The 26927-nt window shown below is 49.9% G+C and overlaps 1 protein-coding gene across 1 annotated transcript in view; it reads left to right on the top strand.

Moving 5' to 3' along the window:
- LOC144097855 (uncharacterized) overlaps positions 1–26927 on the top strand; it is a 91910-nt gene continuing 64983 nt past the window's right edge. The window contains exon 1 of the mRNA XM_077630467.1: positions 1–142. Within this exon, the coding sequence (XP_077486593.1) occupies positions 1–142 (142 nt within the window). The remainder of the gene's footprint in view (positions 143–26927) is intronic.

The raw sequence follows: 26927 nt of genomic DNA, 5'->3' as shown, positions 1-26927 counted from the left end.
ATGTCAGGGGGAGACACCGCCTTGGATGCTGGGCGGGATGTCTTGTTCCTCGGCGGCTTCCTCAGCCAGTCGGACGAGTTTCCGCTGGGTCTCGGTGTCCGAGCTCCGCAGCAAGGCTTCCCAGGCTTCCTCGCTATCGATAGTCAGTGCCCTTCCCGGGCAAAAAGAGAATTTTCAGAAAATGTGGTACCTCCTCTCGCCGCAGTGATGACACTGATCGAACCTTATTTCCGGGAACATTGCGTTCACGAGAACTAGATTTGGGTATGTATAGTTTGTGGGGCCCAACGGGTCCTTTTCTAGCCGTTTAAAATGCGCGCGCTCTCTTCCAGCCATATAATTTCACGCGCAGGCAGCGCAACTGTGCATGACCGAAGAGTTGCTCGCCAGATGTGGCGATCGCTGCGGTGCATCCTTGCTATAAGGGCAGCGAAGCGGCGCGGGGGGCGGGGTCCTGCGGGGGCGTTGCTAGAGCACGGTCTCGGATTCGGCGGTCAGCACGAGCGAGCAGGATGTCAGTACATACTACAGGGACGGCGGGGCGGCACCGTACCGGTATGAAGAGCGCAGATGGAGGTGGCATCTGCAAGGATGGAATAGCTCTTTGGCGTGAATGGATGCTATGCAAGCAGCCAGGTTTCTTGTAGCGTTTAAGCCTTTATAGCTGCCGTCTGGTCTTATCCGCGTACGTCTTATACCTATGTTACAAGGGCGTTTTCAACGACAGTTCAGTTAACCGCCAGTTGGGGATTTCAACTGCCGTTGAACTCAACTGGAATCGCCAGATGTTACACGAGCACTTCGCGTTCAGTTCAGTTAGCACTCTAACCACATGTCCTCGCGTCTAGAGCGAACTGTAAATAAGAAAAAAAAGCAGTGTGTGCATTTTTTTCTTCTTTTAAATGATCGTAGTGTATATATTCTTTACTATAGTGACAATTATTTTTGTGTACTTTTTGCTTTGCGGTAGAAGTTTGCGGGTTCGAAGCACACTGAGCCAAGACAATCCAGTAAGAGGGCAAGTTTTTCGGTCCGTAGGTCGCCATCTTGTCAGTTGGCCGTTCAACTGGGATCCCCGATCTCATTCGAACTCAACTGCCGTTGAGATTTCAACGGCAGTTAGCACTGCCGTGTAACACCGCTGACTGCCGTTCAGTTCAACTGAGAATCAACTGAACTGCTGTTGAAAACGCCCGTGTAACAGGGGTATTACTGTATTTCCTGTTCTTTTTAACTGCCTTTTCGACTGTATTTTTGTTCTGTCGCGCTCAGGTGCAGCTTGTTTTCTTGCAGCCTTAACCTTGCGAGAGGTAGCGCATGCGTGGCTCCGTTGTTCTATGATGTGCCCCTTTTGAAGCGTTTTTTTTTTTTTTTGGGGGGGGGGGGGTCGGAATAAATCGGTCTTTTTGTACTGACTGTGGGTGTGTCACTCGTCGGCGCGACCACGGCTCGAGGACCCCGTTCTATAGAAGGCAAGGCCTTCAAGGTTTGGAGTCGCCTCCAGGCTATCGCCTGTTCATTATCCAGCGACGCGTCTGGCGGTGGCGCCAGCCTGCGTGCGCTCTAGTTTGTAGAGTTGTGCGATCTGTCCGAATTTCACCGTGCGCTCTCCGCTCGCTTGATCGAGGGGTCCCGACCAGTCCGGCGGTAAATACTTCGGGCTAGCTCGTGTGCCGCCTCGCTGCCAGGAACAGGCATGTGCCGGAGTCGAGATTAACTTGATTATTCTCGCAATGCTCTGCTGTGATAAAATTCTTTCCACAAGGGGCGAAATTATGCCCTTATCGAAATTTAGAATGGCAGTTTTGCTATCGCTGATAATGAATGTTGCTTCCGTGCTCACGCCAGCCAGCGCTATTGCAACTTCTTCCGCCTCCTCGGCCACTCTGGTTCTGATTGTTGTGGCCGTAACCGCTTTCCCTTGTCCGTCCACTTCTACGGAGACCGCCTTAAGGTGTCGCCCGTGCGCCGCGTTTGTATACGCCACTTGTTTGGGTTGCATGTTGCAGCATCGGCCGATGGCCTCCGCTCCCTTTTCTCGCCTAACCCCATTGTGTTCAGGGTGCATGTTCCTCGGTAACGGTGCTATTACGTACCAACTTCTCTCTGACGTTGCTCTCCAACTCTTCTGTGGCCTTACAGGCCCGTCTGCTTTTCGTGAAGAAACTTTGCTCTTAAAAAGAAGACAAAAACATTAACAAGCAGTAAATGGATATCTGTGCCGCAGCTGAAGAAGTTGAAGAAGACAAGAAGCACAACATCCGGTTCACACCAGAGACCAGGGGCTGCTCAAGCTGGCCACAAAAGAGCACTGTATGCCATCCTTTACACCTTTTCAGTGGCTCGTGAAGGACAGAGCTCCCTTCGAGCACGGCTGGTAGCTTCATAATAACGTCCGAACACCCCAGATCCCAAGAGGGGGATCCGCAACCCCAAGGGCATGGGTTGCACAAAGGTTGTCCGAAAACGCTAAGTGCCTCCAATTAGTCAGCTTTCTTAAGTCAGTAACGCAGGTGAAGATACCATTCCACTGAAATGGAAAGCATCCATCGCGAAACATTGAGATCATTTAACTGTGCGCATGGGGCACTACACGTGGTTTGTATATCCCGTTTCGTGCGTATAAGGCAGCGCTGCGAAGTGTGCAGAAGTCGTGCGTCCGCGGAACCATATTACTCCGCCAAGTATCTTTCGTCCTTCTCGAAAACTCGGTGAGTGGTTGAAAACGAAGAGCGGTATAAACGAAGTGGTGGCACTGGATATTACGGTCGAAGCTGTAATGCTCCAAGTACTCGGACCTCCTGGATATAATTTTCACTGAGTGTGAACTACTTTTTAGGCGTGGATGGAGTAAACGCGATTCGCCCTGCCAGCAGCGTATCAGACCGCCAAATTGATTCTTACTCCTCGATGTCTCGACAAGTTGGAGGACAAAAATGTGGCAAGAGGTAAAACGAAGTCGGAGATTCCCATTCACGGCACTTAAGGGCTGTCGCAATTAAATATCTTCATCTTTTAGTACGTTCCGCAGGAGTTCCCTCTTCACGTTGTCATACGGACCGCTTACGTCCAGGAAGGTTAAATACAGAGATCTGCTTTCTGCCTTAACTATTGCTATGCATTGGGTAAGCCCGAACAGGCTATCATCTAAGGGCCTACCCCTTCTGAACCTGTTCTGAAGTTCTTCTTGTATCCTAGTACTTTTTACCTATCAGTGCATTTTTATTTTCACCGCTTGCAATGCCAGCCTGTACATAGCAGATGTTATCGTAGTCGGTAGGAAGGATTTTATGTTCATCTAATTTCCATTAATAAATCAAATTTATTTTATTCTGTCTCCAACTGTGCGGAATTTGCTTATTTGTTATGACTGTCTCCAATGCTTTTTTCAGCATTTCTTTGCTTCCTGGGCCAAGTTAATTAATCAGCTTGATTGGAATTCCGTCTATCCCTGTGGATGTGCATTTAGGCATATTTGCTTCTTCCTTTTTTCAGCTAAGACAGATCAGTTCTAACTTGTTTTCTATTGTTCTGTCGTGTGTTGTTCCCTCATTTGGGAGCATCACCCCATCGTCGAGCCTAAATGACTGGGCTATAACTGATGTAATGTAGCTCACAGCGTCGTCTCCCTTAGCATCTTGAATTTGTTCCTCCTTTGATTCGTTTTACCCAGCCAGCTTATATAGTTCCGGAATTTTCTTGGCCAGCCTTTAGTTGCATCGCAAACTTCAGCCAGCCAGCGATCAGATGACTGCTTTATTTTAGCCTGGACAAAATACCTGCACCTGCTGTTTCTTTTGTCGATATGATTCCCTTTTTGCTATAGATCCCCTGCAACATCAGGGAGTAGGTTCTTGTAAACCAGCGCAACGGCTCGAAGCCACACAGAAAGGGACAAAACACAGCGCTGAACTAACAACAGAATAGTTTATTCAGGGCACCATGCAGTGGTTAAATACACGCTGGTGTCGCAGAATAACGGAAAAACAGAGAGAGACAAGAAAAATAACAAAGATATCGTTACACAGCCTAATCATTGTGATTGTACGAAAGCTTTGCCGAAGCACATAATCTATGACATTAGGGAGTAGTCAATGGTCGTCTGCCTGTTATGGAATTCCCACGTGATCTGTCCCTCAAATTTAGTTTATAATAACTAGGACTTGTGCCACTCACAGAAGTCTACCATTAACTTCCCGTTACAACCTGTGTATCCATCCAAATACTCCATGTGGCCATTCATGTCTACCACCAGAATATCGGCGCCGTCTCCAACCTGGTTTATATCGTCATGGAGACACTAGATCCTTGTTTTCTTGAGTGTATTTGTCCCCTGTCCCTAAATAAACTACCCCTAGCCGTGTCCTTTTACCGGCAATTGTACCTGATACCCAGACATGTTCTTTGCAAGTTGACTTTATTCTTTGCCAATTTGTTCCTTGTTGTATCAGCATACCTACCCCTCCTCCCTTCCGCTGTTGTTCTGATGCTCCCTTCACAGATGTAGCCATCAATGAATGGTGGATCTTCTACATCCCTGAGATGTGCCTCGCAGACCGCGTACACACCTACTCCTTCGTCTATTTCTAACCATTTCGCTCTTCTACCCCCTCGCATGTTTATGTAACTGATCCTGGTGTTAAATTTCTTTTAAGTAGATTTTGTTCCTGGTCCTCCTAGTGCCCATTTTTTGGGTTCAGCCGCCATTGTTACAGTTTCTACTTCGCTGCTACCTGCCTCTATGCCCTGAGCCGCCGTGGAGCCCTTAAAAGCGCTACTGCCCGGCCTGCCTGGCGCCAGCCGGTCTCTGCTCCTACCCTTCCACTAAAATGGATGCCATCTCGTGTAAAGCCTCTGCCAAAGACTGCACAAGGCATTTCCCTGTTTATGTCTGCCACTTCAAAGCATTTCTCCAGGCTTAACCTCCTTATCTCTCCGTTAACCGTCACCACGTCCTTGGCAACCTCTTCGTTCTGTCCTTGCACCTCCGGCACTGCGCACACCACGATCTGCACTCTGATCTAGTGCCTCGATGCGCGCCCCCCTCTGTCCCCCGGAGTTTGGCGCGCGCAATGAGGCACCCTACTCTGATCGCCTCTGGCGCCATCTATGAGCGAGCGGCGGTACTTTCGTTCGCTCGGCACAGCCGGTCTTGAGGGGAGCTCGCTCTCCTCCCCTCACGCTCGGTTACACCGACGGCGTCGCGGCTCAACCGTTGAATGGTCGTGTAAGAACTGTGCTCTAAAATGTCCACAAAGCACATGCGGATTGAGAGGACATCACTGCGAGAGGAGACACAACATGGTGAATGTTGTAAGAGTGTAGACCGCGCGATACACGTTGTGCATAACGGAACTGACGTATACTGAGCGCTTCATGCTGCTTAAGTGCAGCGAGCTGAAGTGCTAGCTGCATGAGGTGTTAATTCGAAGAGACACGCAGCGCGATGGCATAGCGCAATGAGCCGAGGACCGCCGAACCATGCACTGTCGCTAATCGCATCTCCTTGATTCTGGGTTTGTAGAAAATTTTGCCCATCGCCCTGAAGTGGCGTGCAAGACTAGCCAATGACTGCGGGGGGACGGGGGGGGGGGGTAACTTCTGATCCGTTTTGCGCGCGAAATTCTTGTTAAAAGCGCGCTCTCAGCGGAGCAGCAGCCGAAGTATGCCTCGCCATGGTATCTATGCAAGAAGTTAATGAAGGGAAAAAAATGAAGATGGGTTTTTGAGGAAAGGAAATGGCACAGTAATTGTTACACCTAAACCCAACCCTCCATAAGGGAAGAGAGGAAGGTGGGAGTGAAAGATGTGCTGTAGTGGAGGTCTCCAATTAATTTCGACCACCTGTGGATCTTTAACGTGCACCGATATCACAGCAGCGGAGATATGTCGCCTGGCACCGCATCGCCTCTCGGGTCCACCGGTGAGTCATATACCTTCCAATTTCATTGTCGCTTCTTTCATGGAAACTTCGTGCGCTGAGACGCTGGTTGATTGTGCGTGATTACGTGTATATATTCACTGATATTCACAGCTCGAACGCTGTCAGCATGCTTGCTTTATGTGGTCAAGCAATTATATCTTGACACCATGAATGCTCGGCGGAATGCGAAGATGTATGAAGCCTTTCGGCTGCTGGCATTTCGTGAAATGTGAATGTATGCAAGCGCTTGGGCCCGATCAGCGAGTAGCGTGCTTATCACCCGCGGTTACGGCATTGAACTTGATAAGAGTCCGGAGTTAGAAAAGTTGGTGAATCGTGAACATGACGAAGAACAGCGCTTGGACGCGGGACAAACACGTTACTGCACTGAGCCACATGTGTACAGCGGTGCATATACAACTGCGGAGAGCAATATATTTTGGCTTTTTTACGGTAATCATTGGTTCCTAACTAATTAGACGTATTAGCGTAGACGTATACTGGACGCCTCCTGCGCACACGCAGTGGCCCCACCATTGTTACTGCGCGTGCGCGGGAGGCATCCGGTAAACCGGTTTTAAGCCTCCGCTAATATGTCTCTGTTACGCTAAAAAAGTCTATTCATGCACGAAGACCTGTTTGTTAGCGGATACTTCCTTGACTTGTAAACCTCGCTTTGTGGTTGCTCACGTGAAGGTCCACTGGAAAAACCTTCAGGATACTGTGATGACCCCCATAATGCGCAGGTCCACACGGGACGGAGAGGCAAAGAGACACCGTATGGCTCAGTTTAAACAAACAGGTATATTCAATAATTACACATGATTAAGGTTATACATCAGAGGCTGGGGCGTCCGAGCTTACGTGCCGACGACTTCATGGGGGCGATGGAGGGGCTCCGGAGTTGGGCTCGAGCGGTTGCTGGCAGAAGCTGCACGCCGTCGGGCTTCGGCGCTGAAGGCCCTCTTGGCGAACGATGTCGTCCTGAGCGTTCTCTTCCGTTTCTTCGAGGATGGTTCACAAACCCTTCCTCTAGTGTCGTTCGGCTTGGAAGATGAACAGGAAGCGAGCTTGTAGATGATGACAGCAGAGCATAATTTTACAACAGAACAAACTTTGCACTTCTTTACTCATCGACCGGGCAGGTTAGTGCCTAAGTAGCATCACATTACATGCTAAGCATGGAGCCCCAGCTCAGACTGAACTGCATCCGTTTACATGCGCTTTTAAGCACTTGATTAACAAAGGACTAAGGGCGGTCATTTCCAGTGGCCCGCCCAAAGCATCAATTCTCCAATCCAAAATAACATGCGAGATGGGGACCACCCCTTGGGCTGGGCTTAGCCTCGACCCCAAAGTCTGTTAACAATACAGACTAAATAAACAACAAAAACGCCACCACTCTCTCTCAAGTGAGAGTATACACAGGCTCTCTCTTCGGAGCTAATTCACTAGCGCCTGTCTTTCCACATTCTTGGCGAGTACTGCCTGTCCGCCATGACAGGTGTCCGTCGCGGCCCTTCTGGGAAGCTGTGGGTGCCTTCCCGGCGATAGCCCACGACAAAGGGGGGGGGAGGGAAAGAATGTCGTCTTCGCGGTTTCGCATAGCGTCGGCTGTGGTACGGCGCGCTCTGGCCCGCTGACAGCTCCCTTGTCCTGGAATGTAACCGGAAATTGGGGAGGATAAAGCCTGTTTCCCCGGGGCGGCGGCGGGACCGGTTTTTCTGGTCGTCACTCAAAGAGCATGGCTGGGTAATTGATGATGCCGCTGTCACGGGTCTCCGTCTATGCCGCGCCGTCGAACGTGAATCCTCGTAGCACACACGGAACGTCACACTCGCTCACCCTCCAGAAGAATGTTCTCCGAACATTTGAGTCCACGCAGCTCCCCTTGTCTTTCTCAATCGCCTCGCACAGTGCGTCCGACAAAACACTTTTCGCTGCACTCAACACCACTGCACAACACCATATGCCTCCGCTGTCAATACTGGCGTCTCCAGGGGCAGCACTGATCTTCTTTTACAGATAAACATGAAACTCAGCACCCAAGCCTCTCCTTTCTAGTCCAAACTGGACGAAATAAATTTACCACAGTTACAAAGGAGCTCCCACTTCTAGCACGATCACGGCACAGACAAAAATATAGATAACGAAAGGAAGTAGGGCAGGTTCTGCATGCGCTCCGCATGCTCTCCTGTGCAGGTGTTACTTAATGACAGAAAGGTTTAACTACCAACTCCGATAACTTAACACATAAGCACATAGCAATGTTATGAGCTGCGGCATTACACAATTCTAACCAGTTCACAACTCCGCTCTGTTTACGCCATTAGTCCGACTTAGCTTTCCGATTTCGCAGCGGATATCGGCCTTCATGAGTCATACTAAGTAAGTCTGTGCCCCTTTGTCTGCTTTGGGACTCGCGAGGGCTCGTGGCAGGAGCCTCTCCTGGCGTTATCTGCGCGGCAACCTCGCGCGCTTCTTCTTCTAGCAATGCATGAAGTAAATCCGGTGGCATTCCGGCCGTCAGCTCGGGCGCCTGCCGAACAAATGCAGGAGAGGGCGTTTCTTGCGAACTATCTGCGCGCTTCGCTTCACTTCTGTCCCCATCAAAATCCGCTCTTTCCCTTTCCTCATTTCGTGAGAACTGAACCGGTGCCGACTTGAGGCGATTTGCGTGTATCCTTATCAAACGCCGGTTCACGTCTCGGACTCTGAAGTTTACCGGAGAAAGCTTCTCGACAACCTCGCACGGTCCTCTCCACTTCGTCTGGAACTTACGAGCTAGCCCAATCTGCCTTTGGCAGTTTTCAATGTACACGCTGTCTCCCACATCAAACGGCGCGTCTCTAGCACTGCGATCGTGCACCTCCTTCCTGCGCTTCGCCGCTTTCTTTAAGGACTCCTTTGCGATGTCCCTCGCCACTTGCAAGCGCGATTCTAGCTCAACCTTATAGTCGTCCAGTGAAGCGTATGGGACACGACGGGGGCCCTCTGGCACTTCACTAGGCTGGTCCGGGTCTCGGCCGTAGAGAAGAAAGAATGGCGATTCGCCCGTGCTCTCGTGTGCTGCGGAATTGTAGGCAAACATTGCATACGGGAGCCACAAGTCCCAGTCCCGCTGGTCGCGCGAAACAAAATGCGACAGGAACCCGGCCACGGTTTGGTTCAGTCGCTCCACCGCGCCGTTGCAAGCCGGATGGTACGGTGTTGTCTGCTTCTTAGCGATCTTAAGCAGCTCGCAAACTCTCCTCATTAGCTGCGACACGAAGTTCGTTCCCCGATCTGTCAAGAGTTGCCTCGGGGGTCCATGTCGGAGCACGATCTGTTCGACAAATGCTCTTGCAACCGTGTCTGCCTTCTGATCTGGGAGTGCTACCGCTTCCGCGTATTTTGAAAGGTGGTCGACAAATACTAAAATGTACTTGTTTCCGGAAGTGGTCGTGGGCAATGGGCCCATTATGTCCATACCTGTCCGCTCGAAGGGAGCCGAAACCTCAGGGAACAGCTGAATTGGAGCTGGTCTTCGTCCCTTGGGTGTTTTTCTTTCGAGACAGGAATGACACTTCGCACAGTAGTCTCTAACATCCTGTCGCATGCCACTCCAAAAGTACAAACGCTCCACACGCCTGCGTGTCTTTGCTACGCCAAAATGACCGGCGCATGGCGCATCGTGAAACTCGCGAAGAACCCTTTCTGTCCACGACCGAGGTATGACGACTCTCTCCCAAGCGGTTTTCTCTGGTCTCCCTTTCCTGGTTGGCCTCGTGCGCCGACACAGGGTGCCGTCTTTGTCAATGAAATAACCTAGCTGTTCGGGGTGAGACGGTGCGCCCTCTAAGCTTTCGATTATTCGCTTCAGGTCAGGATCTTTGCACTGCTCTGTGCGTAATTCGGCGGGGTCGACTACGGGGACAAACTCATCTATAGCTGCCACGGCAGCTGTGCGGCTGAGTGCATCAGCATTCAGATGTGTCTTTCCTGACTTGTGCTCAACTTCAAAGCAGTATTCCTGCATGTGTAGATTCCATCTAGCGAGTCGCGAGCTAGGGTCCCTGACACTCATCACCCATTTCAGAGGATGGCAGTCTGTGACTAGCTTGAATTTGCGGCCGTAAAGGTAGCATCTGAAGTGCTTTACTGCCCAGACAACGGCGAGGCACTCCCTTTCCGTAGCTCCGTACTTTTGTTCTGTGGGGCTCAGCTGTCGGCTAGCAAAAGCAACGGGATGTTCTTTGCCCTCGATAACCTGAGATAGCACGGCACCAACTGCGAACTTTGACGCATCTGTGGCCATAACGAAGGGCAAACTAAAATCCGGGTGGCGCAACAGCGGTGCACTCATTAGCTTCCTTTTCAGGGCCCCAAAAGCATTCTCCGCGTTTTCGTCCCAGCGAAAGGCGACATTTTTGGCTGTTAAGGCGGTGAGCGGCTTAGCGAGCTTGGCGAACTCCTCTATGTGCCTTCGGTAGTAACCGATCAGGCCGAGAAACTGCCGGACCTGGCGGACGCTAGTCGGGGATGGAAAATCCGAGACACACCTTAGTTTCTCAGGGTCCGGTCGCACGCCGTCAGCTGAAACAACGTGCCCGAGGTATTTCACCTTGTTTTTGAGGAATTGGCACTTAGAGGGCTTCAGCTTGAGACCCGCTGCTCTTAGTCGCACCAAAACCTGCTCAATATCGCGCAAATGGTTATCAAAACTGTCACTGTATATGATAATGTCATCCATATACACGAAGCACAGCCTCCCCAGAAGACCTGCCAAGATAACATCAGCGGTTCTCTGCCAGACAGCAGGGCTGTTGGCCAGACCCATCGGCATTCTTTTCCATTCATAGTGCCCTGAGGGCGTGTTGAATGCCGTTTTCTCGGCATCTGCCGGATCCATTGCTATCTGCCAGAATCCCGCCGCCATGTCCACTACCGTGAAGTACCTGGCAGAGCCCAGCTGAGAAAGCGTCTCCTGTATATTGGGGATGGGGTATGGATCGATGCGAGTTACGGCATTTAGTTTGCGGTAGTCCACTACCAATCGATACGAGCCATCTGGCTTTTCCACTAATAATGCTGGTGCTCCCCAGGGTGACTTTGAGTGTTCGACAATGCCGCGATCAATCAGGTCCTGCACCTGCCGCTCCATCTCCTCACGTTGGGAGTAAGGAATCCTGTACGCACGCTGGTAAACGGGCGATGAAGTGCCGGTTTCTATCCTGTGCTTTATAACGCCACAGCAGCCCAAATCCAGGTTAGACGCGGCGAATACCTCCGAGTAGTCGTTCAGCAAACCAGCCAGAGCCTCCCTCTCCCTGGATTTTACGTGAGAAAGATCGAACGACACCTTTGGAGCAGCCGAAGGACTAGCATGCTCTACAGTTGCGAGTACCGTATCGGTGGGCTCACGTTGCTCTATCGCAGAGGTGAAGAAAGCCAATGTTTTGTTCTTGGGAAGGCTCAGTGGCTGCTGGCTACAGTTAACCACCCGTAGGGGCACTCTGTGGGCATCATTAACTGTCACGAGGCACGCGGCTGCCTTCAGGCCATTGCTGAGAGAGTCGACCGGCTCAAGCACTCCCACGGCGCCGCTCTCTACATCTGAAGGCACAAACGCGTACAAAATGTGCTCCGACCAAGGAAGGACGACCGCCTCCTCGACCAGCCGGACGGCAACCCGCGAATATACCTTCTCCAATGATCCCACTGTTTGACGGGTGTCAATATCGGTAATGCGAATCTCAGCCCCTCTCCTGTTCAAAAACGGAACTTTTGAGCCGCCCGCATTAACCTCTTCCTCAGAGAATGAGACTACTACCTTCCCTTTTCTCAAAAAATCCTGCCCTAATATACCTGACACTCCGTTTGGCAGAGACACCGTGTCCGGGCATACGTAGCAGGGGTGCTCCAATGCAATTCCGCCGAGAGAGAAGTGTAACCGGTAGAGTCCACTTATGCCAAGAGGATCCCCCGTTATGCCTACAAATTTGGTTGCCATACCACCAGACGCTTCCAACACCTCGCGGTCCCCCTTCCTTCGAAGCGTGTTAAAACTGCTCTCCTTAAGCAATGTCACCTTTGACCCCGTATCTATCAACAATTCCATACAAAAACCATTTAACTTGCAACGCACAACAGGGCATGCCTCGTCGGCCACACAAACTACCACCACCTCATCATCTACTGCTCCCTCCCCACGCTCCTCAGGCTGGGGAGGACTAACTAGTTTTTTGACTCGGTATCTGGAGCCCCGCTGTAGGCTTGCTTAGGGCATGTCTCGCCTGCTTCTCTTTGTGGCTCCCCACGGCGCACGTTTTGGCAGAACCTGGCGATGTGTCCGCGACCCTGGCAAGCGAAGCATACGATTTCTTCAAAATCTCGCATACCGCGCCTGTAGCTTTGTGGCGGTCTCCGGTTTCCAGCGAATGAGCGCTGTTGAGCGCGCGCTTCAACCTGGTGTTCTACCTGCTGAGATAGCAGCTGTTCTAAGCGATCTAATCGCTCTGTCAAGAGAGCAACCTCAGGGTTGAGCACCGCTCTCTCTATGACGCGTACTCTCGCTGCGGCTGTCGTTAACGCCTCATTTCGTTCCTCATCCAATGCGGCCTCCACGGCTTGGTCGAAATTGCTCGGCTTGCGCGAGAGCACGAACCGGCGCACGGGGTCTTGCAGACCAGCCACGAACAAAGCGGTCATTTCCTCTTTAAGTAGTTCCTCCGCGTATTTCTTCCTTAGCTGGTCTCCTTCCTCCTCCCTGCTTAACGTATCGCGTGCTAGGCGCTGAAGCCGCGACGCAAATGTTCGCACGTCCTCCCCTACCTTCTGTTCGGCGTCACGGAACCTCTGTACCCGCACGTGACGTGGTTCAGTGTCGAAATGCTCAAACGCGAGCTTCTTAAATTCCGCAAATGATTTTGTGGATTTTACTTTTTCGTCTCGCCATGCAAAATCATGAGCAGCTCCTGCCATCTTACACCTCGCCATTCCCAGCATTTGAGCATCGGACCATCCCCCCATTTTCCCAATCTCTTCTAGCATGGAAAAGAAATCGCAGATTGGAATCCCTGTCTTATCTCCCGTAAACGTCGGAATGACGCTTCCTAATGCCAGCATGCTTGCTCCGAGCGACGGCTGTGCGAAATCGCAGATTGGAACCCCTGTCTTATCTCCCGTAAACGTCGGAATGACGCTTCCTAATGCCAGCATGCTTGCTCCGAGCGACGGCTGTGGAGTGGGAGCTCCCTCAGATACAGTCATTTTTTTTTTCAAGCCCTCCAGTGCCTCAAGCCTCTCAAATGGGGGTAAAAGTCCCACAATTAGTCCCGTGATTCCCTTTTGATTACAATTTTGAAGTCATGAATGTCACAGCATTCAGAGGACATTTGCTTTTGAGACCCCACTTCTGACACCAGTGTGATGACCCCCATAATGCGCAGGTCCACACGGGACGGAGAGGCAAAGAGACACCGTATGGCTCAGTTTAAACAAACAGGTATATTCAATAATTACACATGATTAAGGTTATACATCAGAGGCTGGGGCGTCCGAGCTTACGTGCCGACGACTTCATGGGGGCGATGGAGGGGCTCCGGAGTTGGGCTCGAGCGGTTGCTGGCAGAAGCTGCACGCCGTCGGGCTTCGGCGCTGAAGGCCCTCTTGGCGAACGATGTCGTCCTGAGCGTTCTCTTCCGTTTCTTCGAGGATGGTTCACAAACCCTTCCTCTAGTGTCGTTCGGCTTGGAAGATGAACAGGAAGCGAGCTTGTAGATGATGACAGCAGAGCATAATTTTACAACAGAACAAACTTTGCACTTCTTTACTCATCGACCGGGCAGGTTAGTGCCTAAGTAGCATCACATTACATGCTAAGCATGGAGCCCCAGCTCAGACTGAACTGCATCCGTTTACATGCGCTTTTAAGCACTTGATTAACAAAGGACTAAGGGCGGTCATTTCCAGTGGCCCGCCCAAAGCATCAATTCTCCAATCCAAAATAACATGCGAGATGGGGACCACCCCTTGGGCTGGGCTTAGCCTCGACCCCAAAGTCTGTTAACAATACAGACTAAATAAACAACAAAAACGCCACCACTCTCTCTCAAGTGAGAGTATACACAGGCTCTCTCTTCGGAGCTAATTCACTAGCGCCTGTCTTTCCACATTCTTGGCGAGTACTGCCTGTCCGCCATGACAGGTGTCCGTCGCGGCCCTTCTGGGAAGCTGTGGGTGCCTTCCCGGCGATAGCCCACGACAAAGGGGGGGGGGGGAGGGAAAGAATGTCGTCTTCGCGGTTTCGCATAGCGTCGGCTGTGGTACGGCGCGCTCTGGCCCGCTGACAGCTCCCTTGTCCTGGAATGTAACCGGAAATTGGGGAGGATAAAGCCTGTTTCCCCGGGGCGGCGGCGGGACCGGTTTTTCTGGTCGTCACTCAAAGAGCATGGCTGGGTAATTGATGATGCCGCTGTCACGGGTCTCCGTCTATGCCGCGCCGTCGAACGTGAATCCTCGTAGCACACACGGAATGTCACAATACGTTCCGGATGTCGCACAAGGCCCGCAACCCCACACTAAAGAGTGGTGCTGCTGCAGCACACGACAACGAAGAATATTTTGATGACGACGACGTTTCCACCAAATGGTTTTGTTTATGACCAAATGTTGTTTCTGAGAGTCATTGGTCATCCATAATTATGCTGAGCTCTATGCTTTTCAAAGTACAGGACGCTGGTCATTTACAGTGATGCAAAAATTTTGCCATCATTAATCCGCCAATGGTTTTTAGCAATCACGGCGTTTATGCGCATTTTCATACCAGTTCCTTTGCCCTCCAGTCATTCAAGAAGCTGGCATCTATATTGCATGATGCAGCTAGCCAAGATTTCGGACAGCATCACTGCGCCATGTTCGAGGAGCTGTCCGGCTGGTCATTACAAAATTGTGCTGCGAGGCTGCTTTGCTTCCTTGTATCTTTTCAGGACTACAGGTAACCTGGAGCCACTGCCAACCAATGACTGTACCACGACAGAGACGAGACAATAGATCAGATTTTCACAAGTATTTACGTAGAGGATTCGACATGTACAGATACTGCTGCAGGAGACAGCGACACAGGGATGCAGCATACGCCACAACTGTTAGTTGGGGAATATGCTGCTGGTCCTAACAACACCGTAAAAAGGTCTATGACGACGAAATTAATGTCTTTCGATAATAGCATAAAATGAAGTTGATGAGGCTAAGCATTTTGGAATGATAATTGCTTCCTATGTCAGGCAGTGCCCAAAAAGGCCACATATGCAAATGCAAGCTGCTGTGCTTGCGACAGCAGCAAAGTATGTGCAATTCTCAGGCTGACTTTTTTTTTCTTTACCATTGTCTCCCTATACATGTGAATAACATAAGCACACATTGGAGTGAAAATAGAAGCTCTACTTTTCGTTTGTTTTCTGGAAATGTCATGAGTTTCTCCATATATGACATCCCTCAGCACATAGCCAGAAGTTTCAAAAGCAGCAAAAGATATTAGAACTGGAACCTAAATTATAACCTATACTCCGTTCCAAACATCATGTGCAATGCTGTCACAGCTAGCGCTCTTGTTTGAGCTGCCTGCATCCGCGACCAAAAAGTAGTGCGTTATTTGTGGTGTGCGAAACATAGCAAATGCTTTGTCTGTAGGCTCACCACATAACACATTTGTCATGAGCTGGATTAAATGCACTGTTATTGCTGACAACACGCTGTCGGTTTCTCGTGTCATAGACCACTTGGGCACAGAACAAGCGCAGAGTAACACAACTCCTTTTATTTTCCCGTCCGGACTACTTCCGTATCTTTCACAGCGTTGCACCTGATGTATGAAACGGAGTATAAGTGTAAGTTTTACACTCTAGGTCTTGGGAGGATATGTTCAGTGTTGACCTTCAGCAAGCTACACAAATGCCACACTGAATGTACAGCCTCTGTCGCAAGTATGAGGCCCAAGGTGATTGTTTCTGAGCCGTGTAGTTGGCTCAGAATAAATATGCATTGATTGTAAACATGTGCTTACACGTGCTGTCTTTTAAGAAAATAGCTCCTTGGCTCCCGTCAGGCTGTTCTATTAATTTATTTACAAGATACTGCAGGTGAGTACCCAAGCAGGAGTGGCATACAGAAACGATACATAAGCGACATAAAAATAAGCATCAGATTGCAACTATACAAACTATGCTAACACATGTGTTAGAACTGCAAACTAAAAAGGTACATTACACTTCAATCCTGGAAGTACAAACTGAAGTCAACATGTGTGAAGTATGATGTTTGGTTTCCATGGCAGACAAACATTTGGCGACCTTAAATACTTAGTTTCAGTATCTCTAGAGGCTGGAGAGAGCAGGCAGGTTATATGAACTGGCAACTGTCCTGGGGGAAAGGAGAATTTGTAAAAATCAGTCTCTTTAACCAAGGAGCAAGGTTAAAGGCAATCACAAGATGAAATAAGCGCAAGAATTCTGATGCCATAACTTGCTTACTGAAGTGCAACATAAGATTGTTGATTTTGTTTACAGCTGTGACTGTTTAGTACAGCAACAGAGTGCACTAAGGACCATGAGCTGTTGTTACCAACTGCTGCTTCTTTTTAACCTGCGCTTTTAGTCATGCAGATCGATAGAATGGCAAGTTTCCGAGTGCATTGTGCAATGAGTGAAATCAATTGATGACCATGATTACTATACTATATCTCTCTCAAATTTTACAGGTAGAACATTATTTTCTAAGAATTGCATGCTTGTACTATTTTTTGTGTTTTTGTGGCAGGAGTATGCATTGTTAAAATAGTCATAATGATAAGCAAGTCAGCGCTTAGCATCTTTGGATAGCTGCAGGCTTTTTCCTATTTACAATTTGTGATTATGCTATACAACGAAGCGAGATGGCTTCAAGTATGTACTGGTACAAATATGCAAGTACAAAGCTTTCCAAGACAGTCACAACTGCTGCCATAAATGTTTAAATGTTTTAGGTCAGTTCGACAAAAGTTATGTGTGTAATTTTACATATTTGTGATATTTACTGAAGACTTTCTGCATTGTGGTTTCTAATGCAATGTGATGTTTTCTCAAGAGAAGCTGGTAAGTTTTGTATTTTCATTTCTGTTATGTGATGCATAAGGTAATTTTCACCTTTTAGTTTCTTTCAGACGTGATTTGCTCAGGGCAAACATAAGTTACTTCTCTAGTTAATTTTTCTTAAATGAGACAGGAAGAGTTATTTGTGAGTTTCAATTTATCAATTTCTGTACTCAAAGCAGCAGGTAATTTACGTTTCTGACGCGCAATATTTTCCCACAATGTTGTATCTTCATGTTCTGTGATATTGAAATGATGTAGTGCAACAGTGCCGCCTGTACTCTTGAAGAAATAAAAAAGTGAGAACAGCCTGTGATGAGGTCCGACAGGGGGAGCAATGGTCACCAGCCCAAACCCTGAAATAATGGCTTCTTTCACTCCCATGGTGCAACCCGTAGGATATAAATAAGGGCAGTCAGGAGCGACGAGAGGCAATAGTTCCTGAGCTACGAGGAAGCGTTAGCCCTACCCCTCTTCCCTAAGCTTCCCCCCGTGGACCGTCGGAGTCACCACTGCGGTACTGGTGCCCACCAGAAGTTCTCACTGATCCGATGGTTCCGGTCGTGGCAGTGTAAATATCCCATGCTCAGACTCGTGGACTTAGCATTGCAGCACTGGCTGCACACTGGAGCCCTCTTTACTTCCATGGCCTCCGATCAGCTCCCCTTATCGTTTGCGGCAGCGTCCCGTTGCGTTAGTGTTCTCTCGGACCCTCAAGCAAGTTGTCGGACTCTTATAATCAAATAACCCCCGGGTCTGTTCTCTGAGTTGCACAACCCTCCGTCGCAATCAAGGGTGCTCCCAACTACTAGCGACAAAGTGGTGGAGGTGCAGGACAGGCTAACTGTTCGATGGTACAGGTGAGGGCCTTCACACTCTCTTGTAGGGCGTCGAACATTTCAGTCGTTACGACTCGTGCAGTCGATGCCTCATCACTCGGAGGCATCCCCCAGTTGTGCTTAGGCGCAGTGGTGCTTCTTGAATCACCGGAAGCCGCCGATAAAAACGGCGAGGCCGCTGCAAAGCCTGGGAGGGGATGAGTTGGCATGGCCGCCGTGGCGTACCGCGCCACAGCACCTACGTGCGTTAGCCTTTGCAAGTGCTGCAGGAAGTCAGTCGGTGTTTTGGGGTTGGATATGGATACCCTTTACATCATTTCTGGCTGCAGCCCTCGCAACGGGCAGCGCACTTTTTCAGTCTGTCACGGAGGTGTTGGCCCAAGCACAGATGCAGTACGCTTGCCACATACTCTCGAGGTGTTTCGTCGGGCTGCTGCCACCTCTTTTGTAGCTGGATGTAAGCCCTATCTCTAACATCTTCTCCGGAAAAACTGTCGCAGAAGGCCTGCTTCCACTGGTCCAGGTTTCGAGTTGCCATGTTGGTGATTCCCGTAGCACGGCTGGCGGGCCTTGTCGCCGAAAGCGAAAATGAGATTGTGCACCTTCTGCGTGTAGGACCACCCTACTGCTGCCGAATAGCGTTCATACAGACGAATCCAGTCTTAAACGTCCTCATCGGTCTTTGCGAAAAAATGCGGAGGTGGCCACAAAGCCATGCTTGCTGCTGATAGGTATCGGTGCTGCCGTCCATAGCTATTTTGATTGTGCAAGTACGCAGAACGTGCTCAATAAAACCTTCTGTCATTAATCTTATGGCACTTCTTTACTTTGATACTCGTTTAGCCATGGTTTTAATTTCAAGCAACCGGTCAAATCGCTCATTTAGAGACCTCCGTTGATGTTCACACTCGTCTTGCCATTTTTCGATCGGGTCGATGCATGGCGGATTCATTGCCTAAGTTCGTTTCCGGCGGTCGTGACGTTGCTGCGTTCACGATTTTTTTTCATTCATGGTACAGGTTGAGTGCACCCCGCACCTCCACCACTTTGTCACGAGTAGTAGAGAGCATCCTTGATTGCGACGGAGGGTTGTGCAACTCGGAGAACAGACCCGGGGGTCTGTTGATAAGAGTACAACAACTTGCTTGAGGGTCCGACAGCAGGGGGATAAAACACTAATGCAGCGGGACGCTGCCGCGAACAATTAGGGGAGCTGATTGGAGGCCATGGAAGTAACGAGAGCTCCAGTCTGCAACCAGTGCCCCAACCCAAGTCCACGGGTCCTAGCACGGGATATTTACACTGCCTCAACCGGGAACCATCAAGTCAGTGAGGGCTTCTGGTGGGCACCAGTACCGCAGTGCTGACTCCGACTGTCCACGGCTAGCTTAGGGAAGAAAGGGGTAGTGTAGCTCGGGGACCACTACTTCCCGTCGCTCCCGACTGCCCTTTTTTATACCCTACAGATTGTACCACGGGAGTGAAAGAAGCCATTAATTATATCAAGGTTTGAGTTGTTGACCGTTGCCCCCCTGTCACTAATGATGTACATCCACTTCCTCGAGTAGACGATGTCGTGAATACACTGCAAGGCTCCCATTACCTCACATTAGACGTGGCGTCTACGTATTGGCAAGTTCCCATCCAGGAGGCTGACAAGGAGAAAACTGCCTTTTCCATGATGCACGGACTCTACGAATTCAATGTTGCCCCCTTTGGTCTCTGTAATGCTCCTGCCATATTTCAACGCATGATTAACAAATGTTAACGTGCCAGCTCTGGAAAGTCTCCCTTGCATACGCTGACGTTATCGTCTTCTCTAAGACCGCTGACGACCACTTAAGTAACCTCAGGAGTGTCCTTAGCGCACTGGATTCAGCGGGAATCTGCCTACAGCCTAGAAAATGCCACATCGCGGCAGACAGTATTAAGTACCTCAGCCACATAACCGATGGGCAGTCGCCAAGACCCGACCCCAGCAACGTCCATACGATCGAGCAAGCGAGGGCACCGAAGAACGTGAAGCAAGTACACAGCTTCCTTCGCCTCGGTAACTACTATAGACATTTTGTGAAAGATTTTGCTCGCATCTTGCGGCTACTCATGGAACTCACCAAAACAGGTAAAGCCTGGGAATGGGGCGGCGAATGCCAAAATGCCTTCAAGGAGCTAAAGCAGCGCCTGATCAATTCACCGGTACTACGGCTTTTTAATCCCAGATTGCCGGTTGAGGTCCAAACAGACACCTGCGGGTATGGGATCGGCGCAGTCCTTGTGCACAAGAACGGCACAGAAGAGTTCGTGGTCAGTTACACCAGCCGACACCTAGAAAAGGCCGAAAGGAACTACAGCACCACCGAACAGGAATGCCTCGCTATAGTAATTGCTGTCAGACAATTGCGACGATACCTATTTGGGAATTTGGGATTCCATTTACTGCTGTCACCGACCAAGTCAGCCTGACATGGCTCATGACAACCAAAAATCCGAATGGCTGCCTCACGCGATGGCAGTTTACTTCCCCAGGAGTTCAACGTCAGCCTCAAACATCGGTTAGGTGTCAAGAACTCGAACGCGGACGCTCTCTCTCGCTTCCCACATGATGCAGATGATACCACCCCTTCCTGTGAAGATATGCTGCTTTTCCTTGCGGACGAACAGAGGTTAAGGACAATTAAACTTCAAGAGGAGGACCACTTCTTGAAGCCAATTATCGACCACCTGAGAAACCCACAAGAGCCGGTTTAGAGAAGAATCCGCCGGACAGCTAGAGCCTTCAGCCTACAAGGCGGGGTACTATTCAGAAGAGCCAAAGGTTTCAAGGAAGACAGACTCGCCTTAGCAGTTCCAAAACCACTACGCTGAGAAATTCTGGCGTCCTGTCACAACGACATAATAGCAGGGCACCTAGGCATGAAGAGAACTTTGGAGAAAATCAGCCAGCGCTACTTTTGGCCAAAAATGTTTGCCGACATAACGAGATACGTCCTGTCCTGCCCAGACTGCTAAACGCGTAAGACCCCACCGACTAAACCACCCAGCGTGTTGTAGTCGTACCGCCCGCTTGGCGCCCTTTTTAGCAGCTCGGGATGAATTTCTTGGGCCCTCTGACGCCGCCCTCAGGCGGAAACCGGCATTTGATTGTACCGATTGACTACCACACAAAGTGGGCAGAAACTGTCACCTTCCCAGAAGCAACAGCTGCAAACGCCGCAAAGGCATTCCTGGAAACAGTGGTTCTACGGCACGGAGCGCCAGAGCAGGTAATTAAAAATAGAGGACAATATTTTGTGGCTGATATTATAGAAGAGCTGTTCTGTCTCACTTACACAAACCACACGTGCACAACGGCGTATCACCCTCAAACAAACGGTCCTTGCGAGCGCTTCAATCATACACTCACCGAGATCATCAGCCAATACGTCTCGTCCGATCACCACGACTGGAATCAATTCCTCCCCTTCGTGACATTCGCATGCAACTCATCCGTGCAAGAGACGACTGGCTATTCTTTTTTTTGGCCTACTGCCACAAGCCAACACTGCCGATTGATGCGGCCCCTGGGGGCAGTCCCTGGGGATACAATGGGTCAGACAAACGAGGAGACAATGCACCGATGGAATAACGCGAGAGCGCTGGTACTAGAGCGAGAACACGAAGGGCACAGGAGGCAAATAAGCTGCGGTACGATCAAACACATCGCATGCAACCACTGACTGCTGGTGATCTCATTTATGTACGCATGCCTACATCCAAGCGAGGCCGCACGTCAAAATTTCTGCACCCCTACCATGATCCCTTCCGCCTCGCGAGACAAACCACGGAAAACGATTGGGAAGTAGAAAATCGCCGCGGATGCCGCGACGACAACGCAACCACCGGCCCCGAGGGACGCAACTCCGATGAACGCGCAACCATCGGCACAAAGGTTGCAATGGAGCGATGAGTTCCCATCTAATGACAGTGACGGTGATGAGTTCTTCGATGCATCGGACAATGCCCATGCGACAATGCCAAAACTACCAGTGAAAGGACCCGTCGCCACATAGTGCCCCCACAACATGACGACTTTGTCTATAAAGTGATGTGTGTACGTGTGTGAAGTGCGATACGTTCGTGTGTGAAGTGTCATACGGGTGTGAGTGCATGAAAAAAGCACGCAGGAACCGCACAACATTTCGTGACATCATGCTAACTAATCATCAAACTGTGCACACATACATGCGTGAACAAGTGTAGCGTGTGCGTACACGTGTTCGTACTCCACAAAGGAACAGTCGAATTTGGCTCCACTCCCTCTCCCCTGAAGCCCAAAGCTATGAAGCCCAGAGCGAACATGCTCGAGTAACAGATGATCGTGAGAGCGAGTGTGACTGCGCCACAACGCGCTGGGAAACAATTCCAAGGACTACAGCCATATGTACAGTGTATTGCAGCGTTATGTATTACATTATCACTGCAATACGCATTATTTTTGTAATAGCATTATTTTTGTATGAAGAACCTGTGAGTGAGGACACTCACCACTTTTTTGTGCAAGGGGGGAATGTAATGCAGCAGCACCACCTGTACTTTTGAAGAAAAATAAAGCAGTGAGAACAGCCCGCGATGAGGTCCGACAGGGGTAAAAACAGTCACCAACCCAAACCTTGAAATAATTAACAGCTTCTTTCACTGCCATGGTGCAATCCGTAGGGTATAAAAAAGGGCAGTCGGAACCGACGGGAGCCAATAGTCCCTGAGCTACGAGGAAGCGTTGGCCCTACCCTTCTCTTCCCTAAGCTTGCCGTAGACCATCGGAGTCAGCGTTGCGGTACTGGTGCCCACCAGAAGCCCTCACTGATCCGATGGTTCCCGGTTTAGGCAGTGTAAATATCCCACACTCGGACCTGCGGCTTTAGCGTTGTGGCACTGATTGCACACCGGAGCCCTCGTTACTTCCACGGCCTTTCGATCAGCTCCCCTAATCGTTCACGACAGCTTCCCATTGCTTTAGTGTTTTATCCCCCTGCTGTCGGACCCTCAAGCAAGTTGTTGGACTCTTAATCAGCAAATCCCCGGGTGTGTTCTCAGAGTTGCACAACCCTCCGTTGCAATCAAGGGTGCCGCCTACTACTTGTGACAATGATACAAATGGCAGTGGCTTGAACGTTTTCATCTTAAAGCAATAACTGCTTTGGGGTTTTCAACACTGCATTTTGATGGAGGCGGGATGCAACAATACCACCAAAATTCAGCTGGATTTTCAGCAAGCCTAGCTGCAATTACAATACTGATAAGCCTCCCCTTCAGCACTTATGGCAGCTGGTGTCGCACTGGCCTCCATACTTCAGGCAGACTTTATTGCCATGGCACCTGGCCCTCGTTAGAAAAAGATTAATGAAATTCCTGTGGACATTAACTTCAGCTTGTGAGCAGTTGCAGGTCCTTGTGCCTTGGAGCTCTAACATAGCCGTTTTGCCTGGTGTCTCAATTCGCCGTGCTCCCTTTAAGACGTTGCCTAATATGTCTTCAGAGTTGGCATATCCAGCAGGGCAGTAGTCCGATCCTGATGCACTCATTGTGCTCAAGAAATTGTGCAGTATGCATGTTGCTTCCACACCACTGCCGACATAACTTGGCTGCAGGTGAATGCTGTATCGTAGATTCTTCACCGTGAAGCAAGAATACTGAACGCATTCTTTGCACACCTCCTGCAACACAAAAAGTCGGTTTGTTTAAAAAAAGCACTGCTTCAGCAAGAAAGACAGGTGCACTCATTCTGCATGTCACGGATCTCCCCGGATAACACTCGGACCGAAAGAATGGACTAGGCGACAGGTGTATCCACACAGACGCACATTTAATAACCCTACGTGACACGCACACAAGCACACAAAACTAATTAACCAAAACTACCACAAAACACAAAGACTATAAATACGCACGACCCGGGAACGCTGCTACTAGCGTCTACTACTAGCTTTCTGATACTAGTGGTCGGCGCTCGTGCTCACGGTTGGTTCGGTGCAGATGCGGCGTTGTATGGGTACAGTAGCCGGAATCGAGATGGCATTTGGCGTGCTGCGGCTGGCGTCGCTGGTGGCGTTGCTGGCTGCGTCGTACAAGCTCCCGGGCCAAGCGCCCGTGGAGGTGACGCCGGTGTTGGCGTTGGGGGCACCACCCGGATGGGTGGCAACAGCGCTGGAGACACACCTGGCCGTAGCATGTGGTAGCGTCCTCCGTTGACTCCCAGAAACGGGCTCAGGAACGGCAGGAAGTCCACGATGCGAAGCCGTAGAACGCGAGCTCACCAGAGCAGCAGCCGGCGTCGCTCTCTTCCAGCCAAAGTGTCCCTGACCCGCCGCAGCATCCGCCTCTCTGTTCTTCCCCCCGTGCCTTACTCTCCCTGGCGCTTTTATAGCCTTGGCGTTAGTCCACGTAATCCTTGTAGTCTTCTTCTTCTTCTTCTTCTTCTTCTTCTTCTTCTTCTTCTTCTTCTTCTTCTTCTTCTTCTTCTTCTTCTTCTTCTTCTTCTTCTTCTTCTTCTTCTCTTCTTCACCAATCATCTCTTTCCACCTCACCGAATGCTTCTTCACCTTCTTTAGTCTTCGGTTAATCCACGTCATCCTTATCGCCAACCTCGTCGTCTTCTTCCAACCTCTTTAGTTCATAATTTTATTTTAGACTCCCTATTATATGTGACAAGGGCCCCCTCTCTCAAGAGTTTTTTCCATGAAAAACTGCTCACGTCATCCTCATCTTCAAGCCATCCAGCCAACCGACTATCTTCTGTGGCGATTTTGGACCCAGTACACAACACACCGCAATGTCCAGCACACACCAAAACCACACCACAAAGACAGCACACCAAACTGCACTTTCGGAACACTAATACACCACTGCCGTTGTCCGTACGGCATCCTTGATAAACATGTTAATGTCCACAACACACTCCGTTGTATAATCACATAACAACGACAGCAACAACACCAAAAAGATACATTCCATAGATAGCTAGAGCGGTTTAGCTGGCTCTATCTGTAGAGAGGTCTAATTTGCAACATATGACCTCCGTTTTGCCCGGCTCACCCTAAAACACATCCTCTTTGATTTGGAGTAGAGCTGTGGCCGTATGTGTTCATTCAAGTGGGGCATTATAAGTATCTCATCCCATCCTACACTTTTCTTCCCACTGCACGTGGGTGCCTCGGCAACATAACCTTTCTCCTCTGCCACTACCGAGCATGCTGCCTTGGGGGCGTACCGCCGTACGGGACTTCTTTCTTCATAGTTCTTCTCAATATCAATATCTCATAATCCGCGTCACTTTTCTTCCGCGTCACAAGGTAAGGGCCCTTCCACTGCAACAGTAACTTATTATGATCCGTGGGTAGCAGGATGAGAACCCTGTCGCCCGGATTCAGATTTCTATGAGTGGCATTCTTGTCATAGTATCCCTTATAGCGTTCGTGCGCCCTTTCCAGGCCTTGATGTGCAAGCCTGCATGTTTCCTCCAACTTGTCCCGCAACTCAAGAACGTATGTGTATGTTGTCTTGAGATCTGATGCAATCTCCTTATTAGCCCACAGCTCCTTGAGTATGGCAAGTGGAGCTCTAACTGTTCTCCCATACAACATCTCGAAGGGCGAGAAACCAAGACTCATTTGCGGTACTTCGCGGTAAGCGAACAAAAGAGCTGGGAGATATCTATCCCAATCAGTAGGTCTCTCCTGGCACATTTTCTTGATCATATTTTTGAGGGTGCCGTTGAACCGCTCTACAAGCACATTACAGATGGGATGGTAAGGCGTTGTCAATAACTGCCTTACTGACAAAAGGCGGTTAACCTCCTTCAATAGTTCCGATGTGAAGTTCGAGCCCCGGTCACTCAAAACTTCCCTCGGGAACCCATAACGCGAGAACATCTCCACAAGACCCTCCGCGACTTGAATACTGTCAATAGCCTTCAATGGAATAGCGTCAAGATAACGACTGGCCACGTCAACCAGAGTAAGCACATATCTATTGCCTCAGGCGGAAACTGGAGAGATTATCCCCACAATGTCAATAACCACTCTTTCAAACAGTAGGTCGACGGCTGGCATCTTGCCCAGAGGTACGGGACCAACTCTTCCCTTCGAAACTGTGCGCTGGCACACGTCACATGAGTGAACAAAGCGCTTAACGTCACTCTGGACACCTGGCCAGAAGAACTCCTCGGTGATCCTAGACATCGTTTTTTGAACACCCTGGTGACCGGCCATAATGGCGTCATGTCCTAAGCATAACACTGTCTCTCTCATATCTTTCGGTAACACCAGCTGTTGGACCCGCCATCCTGAGCTAGATATGCAATCCCTGTGCAGAAGACCGTTTACCAATTGACATTCGAATGACGTACGACTCCTCTTTCTTTTCACTTTTTCCCCGACTTTTTCGAAGCAGGCCTTCAAGCTCGGGTCTTCTCTTTGCCTAATTGCAATTTCGCCTGGTGTTACGCTCAGACACATCGTAACGGGAGTAGAGAACGGGCGCTGTGTTGCTAGGGCTGTCGCTTGAGCTCTTGTCTCCACGGCCGACGAGAAACTGACTGCCCCATCACCCGCCTGAGCTGTCGTGGGCCTTTCGTCTTTTTGGTGTTCTTCAACGTCGAGCATCCTCCACTCAGGATCAGGGTCCTCGACACTTTTTGCTCCTGTAATGTTTCCCAAGTTGAGATCGTAGATGGGTTGCTCTACGCATTTCGCCACTACCTGTCCAGTACAATATGGCGTGGACACTAATAATAATAATAATTGGTTTTTTTAGGGAAAGGAAATGGCGCAGTATCTGTCTCATATATCGTTGGACACCTGAACCGCGCCGTAAGGGAAGGGATAAAGGAGGGAGTGAAAGAAGAGAAGAACAAATAGGTCCGTAGTGGAGGGCTCCGGAATAATTTCGACCACCTGGGGATCTTTAACGTGCACTGACATCGCACAGCACACGGACGCCTTAGCGTTTTTCCTCCATAAAAACGCAGCCGCCGCGGTCGGGTTCGAACCCGGGAACTCCGGATGAGTAGTCGAGCGCCCT

This window comes from Amblyomma americanum, chromosome 7 (assembly GCF_052857255.1).
Source record: "Amblyomma americanum isolate KBUSLIRL-KWMA chromosome 7, ASM5285725v1, whole genome shotgun sequence".
NCBI lineage: Eukaryota > Metazoa > Arthropoda > Arachnida > Ixodida > Ixodidae > Amblyomma > Amblyomma americanum.
The sequence above is the reverse complement of the archived record's forward strand: the minus strand, read 5'-3'. Positions and strand labels throughout refer to the sequence as shown.